General features: G+C 51.0%; 1 protein-coding gene across 1 annotated transcript in view; it reads right to left on the bottom strand.

The window, feature by feature from the left end:
- The window catches only part of ANOS1 (anosmin 1), a 170402-nt gene extending 160833 nt beyond the window's left edge, over nt 1–9569 (bottom strand). The window contains 1 exon segment of the mRNA XM_032475311.1: nt 9241–9569. Coding sequence (XP_032331202.1) covers nt 9241–9447 — 207 coding nt within the window. The 5' untranslated portion in view covers nt 9448–9569.
- Between the last annotated feature and the right edge of the window lie 2928 nt (nt 9570–12497).

Genomic DNA, 12497 nt, shown 5'->3' on the forward strand with positions numbered 1-12497 from the left:
CGTGATGCAGTGGTGCCCCCGGGCACCAACGCAGAGTGAGAAATGGAGGTCCCTTTCCTCTCAAAACGCCGGGATTCTCAATTGCATTACCAGTTGGTATTTCTCGTCTGCCTTGTCTCACTGTCAGCATGCTGAGAAGCAGGGTCATGTAGTATAAATATTTGGGAATATGATGATTAGGGCTTGAGCTTCTGCTATGAAGCCTTGGTTATCTCACTTCCCGAGACCTCACAACCTTCAGCTGTCTTATCTGTAAAGCCTCACAAGAGTTGCTGTGAAGGTCAAATAGATATTTATCTGACACTACTTTGTCAACACCAAGACTGTTATAAAATGCCAGGAACCTTCTAACCTGAGGCTCAGTAACCCAGGTGAGTTTCTTAGTTTGGGTCCAGCCCCACCCACATTCAGAACGGGGGTCCTCCTGCAGCCAAAGTATGATGGCAGGGAGATGAGGGTGGGGAGGGCAGACCCCTTCTCTCCTTCTTATGCCCACGTGGGGCTCTTTCTTAGGGATGCTGGTGAGGATCCCCAAGGAGATCAACTGAATAGATGAGAGCTGCTGGTGGTGTAGACTGGCTTCACCCACATCAGCAAGAAGCAGGAAGACACCTGTAAGTGTGATAACCGGCTCCCAACCAGTCCTGCGGAGCAACGCTGTGTCACAGCTCCCCCAGCGGGCTCCCAATGCACGGCTGCTGGCTAGGGGGCTGATGCTGCATCCTGCCCATTGGGAGCCACTGAGAGTCCCCAACAGAGGGACCTAACTGCTGCGAGAGTCTGCATTTACTCACATAGGCTGTTCTGCGTGGGAAGAGCCCAGCTTTCGAGGCTCAGCTCAAGCGTCATCTCCCCTGGGACACGTTCCCTAAAGCGACAAGCCCCCTCCTCTGAGATCTCATACAAATAACTCTCCCTTGTGGACTGACGTGCTCTGTATATAAGTCTTTACCACTACTAGACTATACATCCCTCAAGAGTAGGGCTTTTACAGCCTCATCTTTGAAATTGCAGCAATCCATCGATATTAGCTGAAATAAATGGAAGTGATTAAAGGGGTACTTTTTAAAAGAGAGAGACAGATCTAGCATTCACAGTCTGTGATTTGCATTAAAATGAGCCATAAACACTGCTTCCATAAATCTTTCCTTGCTTACTGGCCGTCAGGGATAACTACTTCTATCCAACCTGCTCCACCATCAGGGAAAATGCCTCCACTCACCATTTTGAAACCATGTGTGAAATCTTTTAAGGCTATAGAGGGGACAATAGGTCCTGGGGGATGTGGTGCCTCTGGCTGCCTGCTGAGTAAATCCAAAGTTGGTTAATATCTGAATTGGTCCTCCCTGCTATCTCCTTAGACCCGTCGGGGGCGCTGTGGTTAACGATGTTCCCCACACCATCCGCTGTCCACCTACCACACAACCATTTCAAGGTTGCTGTACTAGTACAGCTGTCCCTTGAGATCCATGGGGGACCCCCGTTCCAGGACCCCCGTGGACACAAAAATCCACGGATGCTTAAGTCCCTTACATAAAACGGCAAAGTACAGCCAGCTCTCTGTATTTACAGGTCCCTCACTTACGGATTCAACCAACTGCAGGTAGACGGAACCAGCACATACAGAGCACCAGCTGCGTATGTTTTTCATGTGGGCAATGAAGAGCAGGATCTGCTTATACACTGGGCTCAGGAGCTGAAACTTCTGTGCTGGGATCATCAGGAGAGATAAAGTCAAATAACAAAATGTTCTGACTCTTAGCACTTCCTCATTTAGAAAGATCCTTTTTTATATTTGTACAAACTCTCAAGATTTTTGTAAAGGGACAGCTGGGGAAAAGTCTGAGCTCAGAGTTGTGAAAGCTGGGATTTATTTTCACTTCTACAGTCTACTATCTGTATGTGCTTGAAAAAATCATTTCTGTAAGCATCAAGCTGTCTAACCTGAAAAACAGGTGTTGAATTAGGTAAGGTATCTCTCTGAAGGTAGGTGTCTGAGATGGGGTTTCGCAGAAGCAGAGGCTGAAGGGGGGATTTCTGTGTACGTGATGTACTGAGGGGAGCTCTCAGCAGAGGGGGAAGGAAGAACGGGGGGGAGCTCAGTAGGGTTGTGATCTCAGCTAGAGACCTGCATGAAGCCTGGCCCCATGCAATGCTTTGGAGCATAAATTGCACGGAAGAGTTGATCCCAGCAGGAGGCTGGCCTCCTGCATGCCCAGCAGTGTGCCACCGGCCATGACTCGCCCTGTCAAGGGAAGAGGATACAGTGCCTTGCTGGCAAGATGGTAACCCATGGCGGAAAGTTAGTCTCTGAGGGGGAGCAGCTGTAAGCTATTAGCAGCCAATACAGGATGCAGGGGGCCAGCAGAGTGAGGGACAGAAGGTAACCAACAGCATCTACCGAGAAGGAATAGGTTCTATGATCTATCTTCAATAGGTCAGAGAATCCAAAAGAAATTACACATTGTCTAAGGATAGATGGCACAAAGATAACTAAAATGTTAAGAATATTAGTTTTATCAGTCTACTATGGTATTGTGGGAGACCTCATGCCGACCTGAAGCCCGAGTTACGGATATCTGATTAATGTAAAGAGGAAAAGCTAGGTCATACTTAATAAATGCCGTATGTTGACAGACAATATACTTTTTTACAACATGGAGTCCAGGGTGAGTGAAAAGGAAGAGCTGCGAGGTGGCCGACGTGAGAACTCCAAAGAACTGGGAGCTAAGACGAGTTATGCAGTCATCCGCACAAGGCACTGCAGCGGAGGGAGTGCCTGCACTTGCCCCTGCTACTGCTGTTCACACACAAGACGTCTCCTGACAACACAGGGATGCTTCAGTGACCACCATCCCAAAGCCCCAACCCTCAAGACTGTTGAAGAGTCACGTTTCTGGAAAGCAATACCAAGTCACAGGTAGGAACTTCTCCATTTCTGAGTTAACACAAGCAGTGCCCACCAACACCTTCCTAAGCTTCTCTACCTAACCGTGAAGTTTTAGCCCGTTCGCTGAAGCATACCAACATAGATTCACCAGATTTCATTGCGTAACCTATTTCAAAGAAATATAATAACCTCCTAACTTATAATTAAGTTTCTAAAGTGAGAATGCTTACACCAACAGCATTAATTTTAAAGTGCAGATCTCCAAACACCCATACACATATGTACTGAAATGCATATAAATTTCACTATACACAATATACATAAATATAAACCTATTTCTTGTCTAAGAAAGGCACAAAGAAATGAACAAGTCAGTATTTTCCAATATGTTTGACAAATGTTCTAAAATAGTCACAATACGATAGATTTTTAAGTGACATTCAAGGAGAAACACTGTATTAAAGACAAAACTTTGCCATGAATAGCCTAGTGTTTAGTTTGGAGCAAATTCAGAAATTCTTGGAAACAGAGCCAAATGTAAAGGTCAAACCTGAGGATGGCCTCTCTTCCCAGGGACTTCCTGGCATCTAACTTAAATCTCACTGAGGGCCAAAGTGACACACCAGGGCGGAATATATTCCTCACAGAATCCCTGCTCCAAAACTCTGGGAGCCCCAGGGCTGATCTGTGGCTGCTAAAGATTTTTGATGTGCTAATTGTTTGTTTACTTTTTCTTCGAGGAGAGGCTGGTCCTCTAAGCAGAATGAGCTAATCACCAGCTTAGTTCCCTCTCTTGCCAAAACAAACAGCTTCCAATTACTGCGAGAAAAAGCTCCTGATCTCTAATCAGCTACCCAAAGGAGCCTATCAGGGGTAGTTCAGAGAGTGAATAATGTCCCATTAAGCAAGAATCTCTTAACACTAATAAAAGTCTAGAGCCCTAGGGCAGAGGCTGCCAGCAACCTGCTACTTATCTTAGACAAGATTCCGTGCCCCTTTCCCCAGTGGTCTGAGGTCTGGCGAAGAAACAGCAGCCCTCCTCCACTCGGGCCACTCCTCCTCCTCAGGCCTGTGCTACTGAGCCTCCCTTGAGCAAACACAGGCAGAGGAAGGGCAGGTTGCAGGACTGCTACCAGTTAGTGGGACGACCGTCTATGAGGCTCGGAGACTTGGTTCCACCACTGCCTGGAGGAGCAGGACCTGGGGAGACAAGCGGAGTCTCCACCACCAACGTCCCAACTAGCGTAAAAGAGGAAGTCCCTCTCCAGTTAAAGGAGGTTCACCTAAAAAGAGCCCTAACTTACGTCAGGCACATTCTCCCTCCTTTCCCTCTAATATTCTAGCAAAGTTGACAAAGTAAGTGCAGAACAAGCAGGTTACACCAAGGAGAGCATCGTAACCTTGAACGCCATGGACAGCCCTATGAAGAACCGCCACAGGCGGGCTTAACCCCCTGCGAGGGCCCAGCCCCCTTGACATACCAAACCCAAACCAGGGCTGGCTTCAGGGACCTGTGACCAGTGCACGTGGTGCGTGCCCAGAAAGGGTCTGGTGCCAGGGACTGACAGCTCCGAGATCGCTATACTAAAATCCTTAGTTATTTTATCTTTGAGTTTGCACTTTGTACGTGAAGTGTGATGGGATACTGGAGCGTGTTCTGGAGCATCATGCATGATGCTGTCTCCCCTGCCCCTCCCCAGGAAAGATTCTCAGCTGCCCAATCCCTGGCCCCCTGGCACCCCAGTCCTCACCCAACCTTTCCCTCCTCACCCTCAAGTCACTGTTACACTCTGCCCCCTGCAGGGACCTGGGAGTGGGCACAAGGAGGGTCAGAGTTGGGCATGTGTGTCTTGAATTAGAGGTGGTTTTCCCCATCCCACTCTGGGAGCACCATGCTGTGTTTAGTCCCCAAAGTCCAAGACTCCACAGGTAACAAGCCTATGCCCACCCTTGATGCAGGTACCTAGCTGCACCCAGCCTTGAGGCCAGGCTCATGTGGACTCTCAGGGGTGAAGCTGCCAGGCCTCGGCTAGGAAGAGCCCAACCTATATACTCATGGTGTAGACAGAGACGGGTGCCCTGGGGGAGCAGGCCTGCAGGGGAGGCTGGGATCTAAACATCTCCGCCCCAGTGCCTCACACTTTCCAGTGCCTCCCAGCCCTGCAGCAACCCTGCTGGAAAAAGATGGTGCACACCTGGTGCCTCCACATCTGGGCCTGGGTTGGCTTCACCTGCCAATCATGGGGCTGTCAACCTTGCCTAAAAGCACCCACCTGGGGACTGGAGCAGCTGGATGGGGACACCCCTGGCTCACCTTCCTGAGGATTTGGCCAGAACAAAGTGCGACGCACTGGTCCAGCAGCTGGCAGAGCAGGGCAGGGGGCAAGTGTCACGCTTGCTCAGGCCCGGGTACCTGTGATGCTCCCCACGTGTCCTGCAAGATCTCTTCGTGCGGCACCCATTGGGCACACCCTACAGTGCACACGTTTGTGGGGGAGGTCCTCTCTTCCTCCTTTCCATCTTTCTGAGCCTGGTCCCACTCGTCCCTCCAGGGATGAGCCAGGACATCCACATTGTGTACCACTGGTGATTCCATGTATGGGTGAAATACTCTGATGTTTGCCTATAACTAACATGGGTGCTGCACAAGAGAAAGATGAACAATGAAATCCAGGCCAATGACTTACTGTTTAAATTATCCTTTACCGAGAACAGCCCTGGACAAAAAATTTAACACACCATGACAGGTCAAGAGGGAAGGGTCACAAAAGAAAGAAAAGGTTTTATATTTTAATTCCTTCAACAACACTTCTTTTCTTGCCCTTTGAATAATGGACAACCTGCACGTTTCCATATTGTCCTGGTTCCTGAAAATAAGATAGCCAGTTCTGAAATAAATTCACCAACCAAGAAAATCCTAAACATAAAACAAACAAACAAACAAAAAAAACTGGTAGCCGCTCTTGCTGGGAAGCCAGCTGCACCATCTATTAGCTTCTCCGCATCCCGGGTCCTTAGCAGTTACAGGAGATCAATGGCACCCTCCTCGTGGTGGTGGGATGAAATGAGAGGCTTGGAAGACACTGAGAACAGGGACTGGTACTTAGTGGTCTTTCAGCCCCTTTAATACCACTGCTTTCACTATCCCCAACAAGTTCTATGATCTTCACCTTGCTAGGCAGTTTTCCTACCAGACACATGAGGGGCTGAAATTTTAAGAAGGTGATCTGCCCATGCTCCCCATCTGCCAAGTGGCCAAGCCTGACGCAGAGCAGTACCTGCCTGGCTGCAAAGCCCACGCCCCTGCTCCTTACCCTACAGCTCGGACCTCAGCTGCATTCACTAATGAAAGTGTGTCCTTTCCAACCACCTCCATTGGCAGGATGTTAACCACATGTACACGTGATCCATGAGAAATTGAAGTGGCAAAGTGCTAAAGGCCCTGCACCTGGCATCAGGGAGCTAGGTACCAATAACCTGCGAGGTGCTACCTGGTGGGGCATCGCTTCATGACGGCAGCACCAAGGAGTGAAAGAAACGACGTCATTCAGAATCCATCTCCCTTGCAGCATGAAATTCTAAGCTCTTACAGGTCGGGGACTGTGCCCGCATAATCCTAGAATACAGATAATTTCAACCTTCACTGTCATCATTCCCACTTCCAGGCATCAGTATGGGGTCCCTGTGCTTTCAGGCAAGGTTAACAGCCCCATGATTGACAGGATGAAGCCAACCCAGGCCCAGATGTGGAGGCACCAGGTGTGCACCATCTATTTCCAGCATGGTTGCTGCAGGGCTGGGAGGCACTGGAAAGTGTGAGGCACTGGGGCGGAGATGTTTAGATCCCAGCCTCCCCTGCAGGCCTGCTCCCCCAGGGCACCCGTCTCTGTCTACACCATGAGTATATAGGTTGGGCTCTTCCTAGCCGAGGCCTGGCAGCTTCACCCCTGAGAATCCACAGTTTGTTGGCCTCAAGGCTGGCCACCAGTCTTCTCCCAGCCTAAAGAAAGCAGTCTGAAACTGTGCAGAAACTGAGAATTGGCACCTGCTCCAGAAAAAAGCCTTCCGCTGGAGTGAATCTGCACAAGTGGGTGGGGTGCGGGCACCCTGATAGAAGGGCTCTTCACAGCCCTCCCCACCCATTAATAAACACCACGTGCAGGGTAATAAGTTGGCTGCAGCCTGCTCCCTCCCTGTCCTCCCAATTTATTGAAAAAGGGGGAGGGACAGGGAAGCCTGAGGGGTTTGTTTTTTTTTTTTTTTTGTAAGGAGTTTGTGCTGCTGTCTTTTCAAAACTTAAGAAAGCTTAATCCCTGCAATTTAGATAAATCAGAGAGGCATTACCAGGTGAGGGTTAAACCGCCAAGAATGGCTTTGCAATTGATTGCAGAAACAGCAGTTATTAAGTCCTAACTGAGTAATTTGCAGCTTATTTCACCCCAGCTAATTAAAATGTAATCAGGATTGTCTGGCAATGTGTATTCTGTCAGCAGTTTTTCTTCCGAAGAGAAATCATGCCAAGAGACCACAAGGAAAGCCTTTCACGCGAACTGGCTTGATCTACACTGCTTCTTTAGCTGCTGCAACTGTAAAACAAATAAATTACAGCAACTGACAATTCAATTTTAAAAGAGAGAGGGAAAGGAAAGGAAGAAGAAAGGAAAGATACTCTTTCTGCCTGGGGATGGGCTGCCGCTTTGTTTTGTTTTCTATCCATGTTTAAACAGTGAAGCATCTTCTCAGGAGAGTGACTCTGAGCGCAGGGCAGGCGGTTTTGAAACCAGGTGGCTGGGGAGGAGCCCTCTCCAGGATGACAGGGTAATTTCAGCGCTGGAGACCACACTCCGCTTTCCCTTTCCCTGCAGACCCAGGAGGACCTCAGAGCCTGCCACGTTCCGAAACCCACGGGATGTCGCTTCTTTGGGAAGAAACAGAACCACGCTCTCAGGCACGTGCAAACTTCCCGAGCTGGTTCACCCTCTGAAAATCCCAACTTTTGGTTCTCCTCGTGCTTCCGCGCGAGCTTTCATTAGCTCTCACGCCAGGATGAACATCCCTGAAGGCTTCAGAGGATCAGTGATCGCCTCTTGTCGCAGTTTAGTTCCCAGGGCCCCTTGGAGGGCCCCCTTTACCCCGCCCAAGAGGAAGAAGCGCCCCAGTTTCTCTCTCAAGGGCGGAGGGCTCGGCTTAAAACCCCACCAAGGGGCCCCCGTCTCCTTCTGGCCTCCGCAGTTCTCCCTGCGGCGAGAAGTTGCGATCTTAGAACAGGTGAGCAGCTAAGAATAGAGATGAGAAGGCGAGGAAGAGAACCAGGACAGACAAGAGAAATAAAGTGTCTGCGTGAATAATTTCAGAAAGCGCGCTCGGATGGGCTGGGGAAGGCAGCTGCGATATGCTCCCGGGTCGGGGCCAGGATCGGCTCCCGTGCGCCCACCAGAAGCCAGGGTCCCTGAGCGAGTCCCGCGGGGGTCCTCGCCACTGTGGCTCCCTCCAAGGCGAGGACAAGGGTCCCGGCCATCCACAGGTGATAAGCGTGCTATTCCACGAACCTCCTCCACACCCACACCCGCTCCGCTACTCTCAAGAGAACAGAACCTCCGAGGGCTGGGGGAGATACTGGCCCCGAGAGTTCTGTCCGAACAGGGCGCCTCCGGGTCCCTTGCATCCCTTCACTTGCTCTCCACGTTATTTACGAGCGAGACCTAGAAGCTTTGGCGCTCCAAACTGGGGCGCACCCAGCTGCCATCAGCCCCTCCCCCGCCCCAACCAACATGCTGGAACACATGACTTCGTCCAAGTGCCCTGCCTGGAGCTCGAAGGGTGGACCGCCAGCTCTAGGCCCGCTGAGTGTGAAAGCACAGTTGAAGAGAGATAAAAGTGTAGGCCCGCGGGCACCTGCGGGGCCGGGGTTCGTTGAGCGGATCCCCGGGCGCAGCGGTGCGCGCCTCCCGGCCTCGCTCGCTGTGTAGGCGGCTTCGAGGGCCCGGAGCGCGGGAGAGTTTGAGGGTCTAGCTACCAGACTGCAGGTCCGCGCGCGGAAGTCTCGGGCAACTAACAAACCCACGCTCCCACCCTTGGAACCCACAAAACTGCTCTCCCTCACCAAAGAAACCGCCTTTCGTTTTCCCGTGGTTAGAAGGGAGTTAGAGAAAGATGCTGCAGGCTTCCTTTTCCTTTCGGGAGCAGAGAGGGAGCTGGAAAGGAGGTTTCTCAGACCCGACTGTAAAACTCACGCCGAGGGAAAGCCGAATCTGCCGGCTGAGCTGGGCGACAAGTTTGGGCGCCGAGGCTGGGAGGCGCGCGCCCGGTACGCGGCGCCAAGGAGGACCCGGGCGGGCGGCGGTTCTTACCTGGAAGTGCTGGAAGAAGGCGGAGATGCGCGTGATCTGCAGGCTGAGGCACCTGGAGGCGCAGCGAGCGCGCTGGACGCTCCCGGCCGACAGCGACTCGTCCAGCCGCCGGGCAGCCGCCGCGCTGGGACCGGCGGCCAGGCAGCCCCCGGAGGCCGCCAGCCAGAGGCAGAGGATCAGGGCCGCGCCGGGGGCCCCGGGCACCATGGCTGCGGGTCGGGGGCGCGGGCGCCGGGCGCTGGCCGAGCCTCCCAGCTCCGCGCCGGGGCCGCACTGCCGGGCACCTCGCGGCCGCCGCAACTCCGCTGGAAAGTTCAATCATTCAACTCCGGCCCCGCGCCCTCCCCGTCGCCGCCCAGCGCGCTCGGCCTCCAGGGGTGGGGTGAGGGTGACAGGCGGCCGCGCCATTGGCTGGGAGGAAAGTGAGTGACGGGGGGCCGGGCGGAGGGCGGTGGGCAGGTCCAAAGGGCGGCGAGCCCTGCGCTCAAAGGGAGGGGGACGCCGGCCGGGTGCCCAGCCGGTGGTCTACTCCCCAACTGCACGCTTTCGCTCCTGCCTGCCCCCACCTCCCTCCGCCAGCCAGGTAAACGTCAGGCGAGAACCAGCCCAGGCCGGGATGGGAGATGCTGTCTTGGAAAGCAGGGCTTGGGGACCCTCCCCACCCCAAGGGCGTCGGAACAGACTAAGGAAGGACTGCGCGCCCCTAAGATGTAGGCTTCCTCCCCGGTTCCTACTCTGGGTTCAGCTCCGCCCGGACTTTCGCACATTTGAATTTCCCCTTTCCCGAGCAGTGGAAGAGAGCCAAGGAACTGACCTGAGATGTATGTCAGAGCAGACCAACGCCCGGCAGGGATTTCGACTGACACGTTCCTGCTCCTTCCTTCCCTCCCTCCTTCCTTCGTATCACCTGGGCCACATTGGTTAATGAGACCCACGCACCTAGCTTCCTCAGGTGTCTGTTGTTCTAGGAAGCATGGCAGGCCCAGCGTGAGGGAGTTATTCAAAATAGAAAGCTTTCCTACACCCTACTTGTATTTGCCCAGGTGTCTTGATTTCGCCTTTTTAGCAGCAAAATCACCTCTTGTAATCTGCTCCAATGCTCTTCCCCCCCGCCACACACACACGTCCCCAGCGTGGGCCCCGCAGAGGAAAGAGAGGCCCGGCATCTATAACACAACACCCCTCACAAAGCTATGTGCTACCCTGAGCTCCACTGAAGTGATGGAGCCCAGCCCGCGCGCGCAGGTAGGAGACCCCACAGAGAGCCAAGCTCTGCAGAGGGCTGTACTGCACACGTGGGCGTATTTATATAACACGAGCCAGTCAAAAAGCCGCATGCACACTCACTCATTCAGATGCGGGGCAACGCACTGATATTCCTGTCAACTGACACCCCCACATTCTCTTACAGAATTGCACCAGTTCTGCAGCCTAGGATCTTGGTGAAGCGCACAACTGAGCACAGCTGGAGTGTCTCTCTGCCCTCCATGCGCTCAAAGGTACAGCACCAAGCTGCAGGCCCCTTTGCATAGAGCCCATGGCTTCCAACCTCAGATCCTCTCCCCCAAAAATTCCACACATTTTCTATTCTGAGATTCTGAGATCTTCCTGTTAAAGGGTAATTACAACCATCTGCAGTTGTCCTGGTATGCTGATGCTTCCTTTACCTCACCTTAAACATAGATTTCACATAGTTTAAATCAGCACAGCCAGAAGAATTTATTGCTTAGGGTTGTTTCCCAGTGAACTGAAATATCAGAGTTTTCCTCAAAAGGCTCTGTAGGCAGAGCCGGCCTCAAGGGTGTGGGCCTTATAAGGATCCACCCTTGGTTTAATGTTCTTCTGTCACAAAAGTGAGTTAATTTTGAATAAGGTTCTCTGAATTTTCGTTTTGCCCCACCCAGCCCTGTATCTGTAGGTTTTAGCATGACAGTTCTGCACATGAGCCGGAAACATAACAAAGTTAGACGTGAGCTCACATGAACTCAAACAGAAATTTGAGATGCTCAGAATCATGAAAGGAAATCTATTTTAAGTAGGTTAAACATACTTCATGTTGACTAAGAGTGAAGAAGCTAAGCATGGTGACCCCAGCAGGAAGGTGTGTGGAGCCATTTGTCAATGAATGGAGAAGTGACAGCTGAGTAAAGGGACTCTCTTCTGAATGTTACCACTTTAACTGGGGAATTACTAAAACCATTTCCAAAAGCTGTAACAAATTCCTCCAACATGTTTGACTTTTAAAGGTAAACAAATACCTGGTCTCGATGAAGACAGGGCTATTATGCATGCCTACAGTTTCCTACGGTGTCTTTGATTTATAAGCCTGTGTGTTACATCATGAAATTTATATGCTACAGAGTGAAATCATAAAGACAAGCTTGCTGAACTTTTAAAAACAGCTTTTAAATGTTCAAAGGGATCACTGCTATTTGTTTAAAAATGCAATGTGGGTGCTACTTACATGGGTTCTATAGCATATTCATTTCCATGAATAAATGCATTTTATGATAAACCACAAAAGGGAACATCTAGTCAGGTGCACAGAAAGCTTAGGATTAAACACATAGGGCCGCTTTATCATGCATATGTTAAAATAATACTTGTGGTTATATTGCTTTCTTCTTTCAGACTATCACAGGACATCCTCTGTGATGATGCTGGCCTTTTCCACCTTATCGATTTTCATTGCAGTTTAAAAGAAAACCATTTTGGTAAAGTCCGAAGAACAGTCAAAATCTACTATTTTATCCTGCTCACATACGCCCAACTTATCATGCAGCTCACCCTTTGAATTGGCACCGAAACTCTCTAATTTTTAGCATGCCTGGGTAAACCACACACTAAGTTCCAGGAGACCAACCACAGGAGAGGGGAGCCGCCAGTATGTACAGAAGGAATGACAGGTAAATGGACAGGTGGGAATCGTCCAGATGCTTCAGGAAGAAAGTGCTTAGTACATCTTTCCTCAAAGCCAAGTTGAACACCACGGTCTGCATTTGTCTGGAGATGAACCTCATATAGACTTCAGGGGGACTTAAACAGACAAGACACTCATCTATTAGAAAGAGTAGAAAAGGGCCTTAATGGACTTTTATTTCTATCTATGAATGAAGATGGACCAGAATGGGTGGCCCGTCTCTGTCAGGTTATAGAGGAAAGAAAAAACAAGGCCCTCCCTCAATCCCAGCTTCCAAAAAGTGAGCTATGCTTTTCCTCGTAACTGACGTTAGATGATCAATTTCTTCTCCTTTCTT

The sequence above is a fragment of the Camelus ferus genome, chromosome X (genome assembly GCF_009834535.1).
Source record: "Camelus ferus isolate YT-003-E chromosome X, BCGSAC_Cfer_1.0, whole genome shotgun sequence".
Classification (NCBI taxonomy): Eukaryota; Metazoa; Chordata; class Mammalia; order Artiodactyla; family Camelidae; genus Camelus; species Camelus ferus.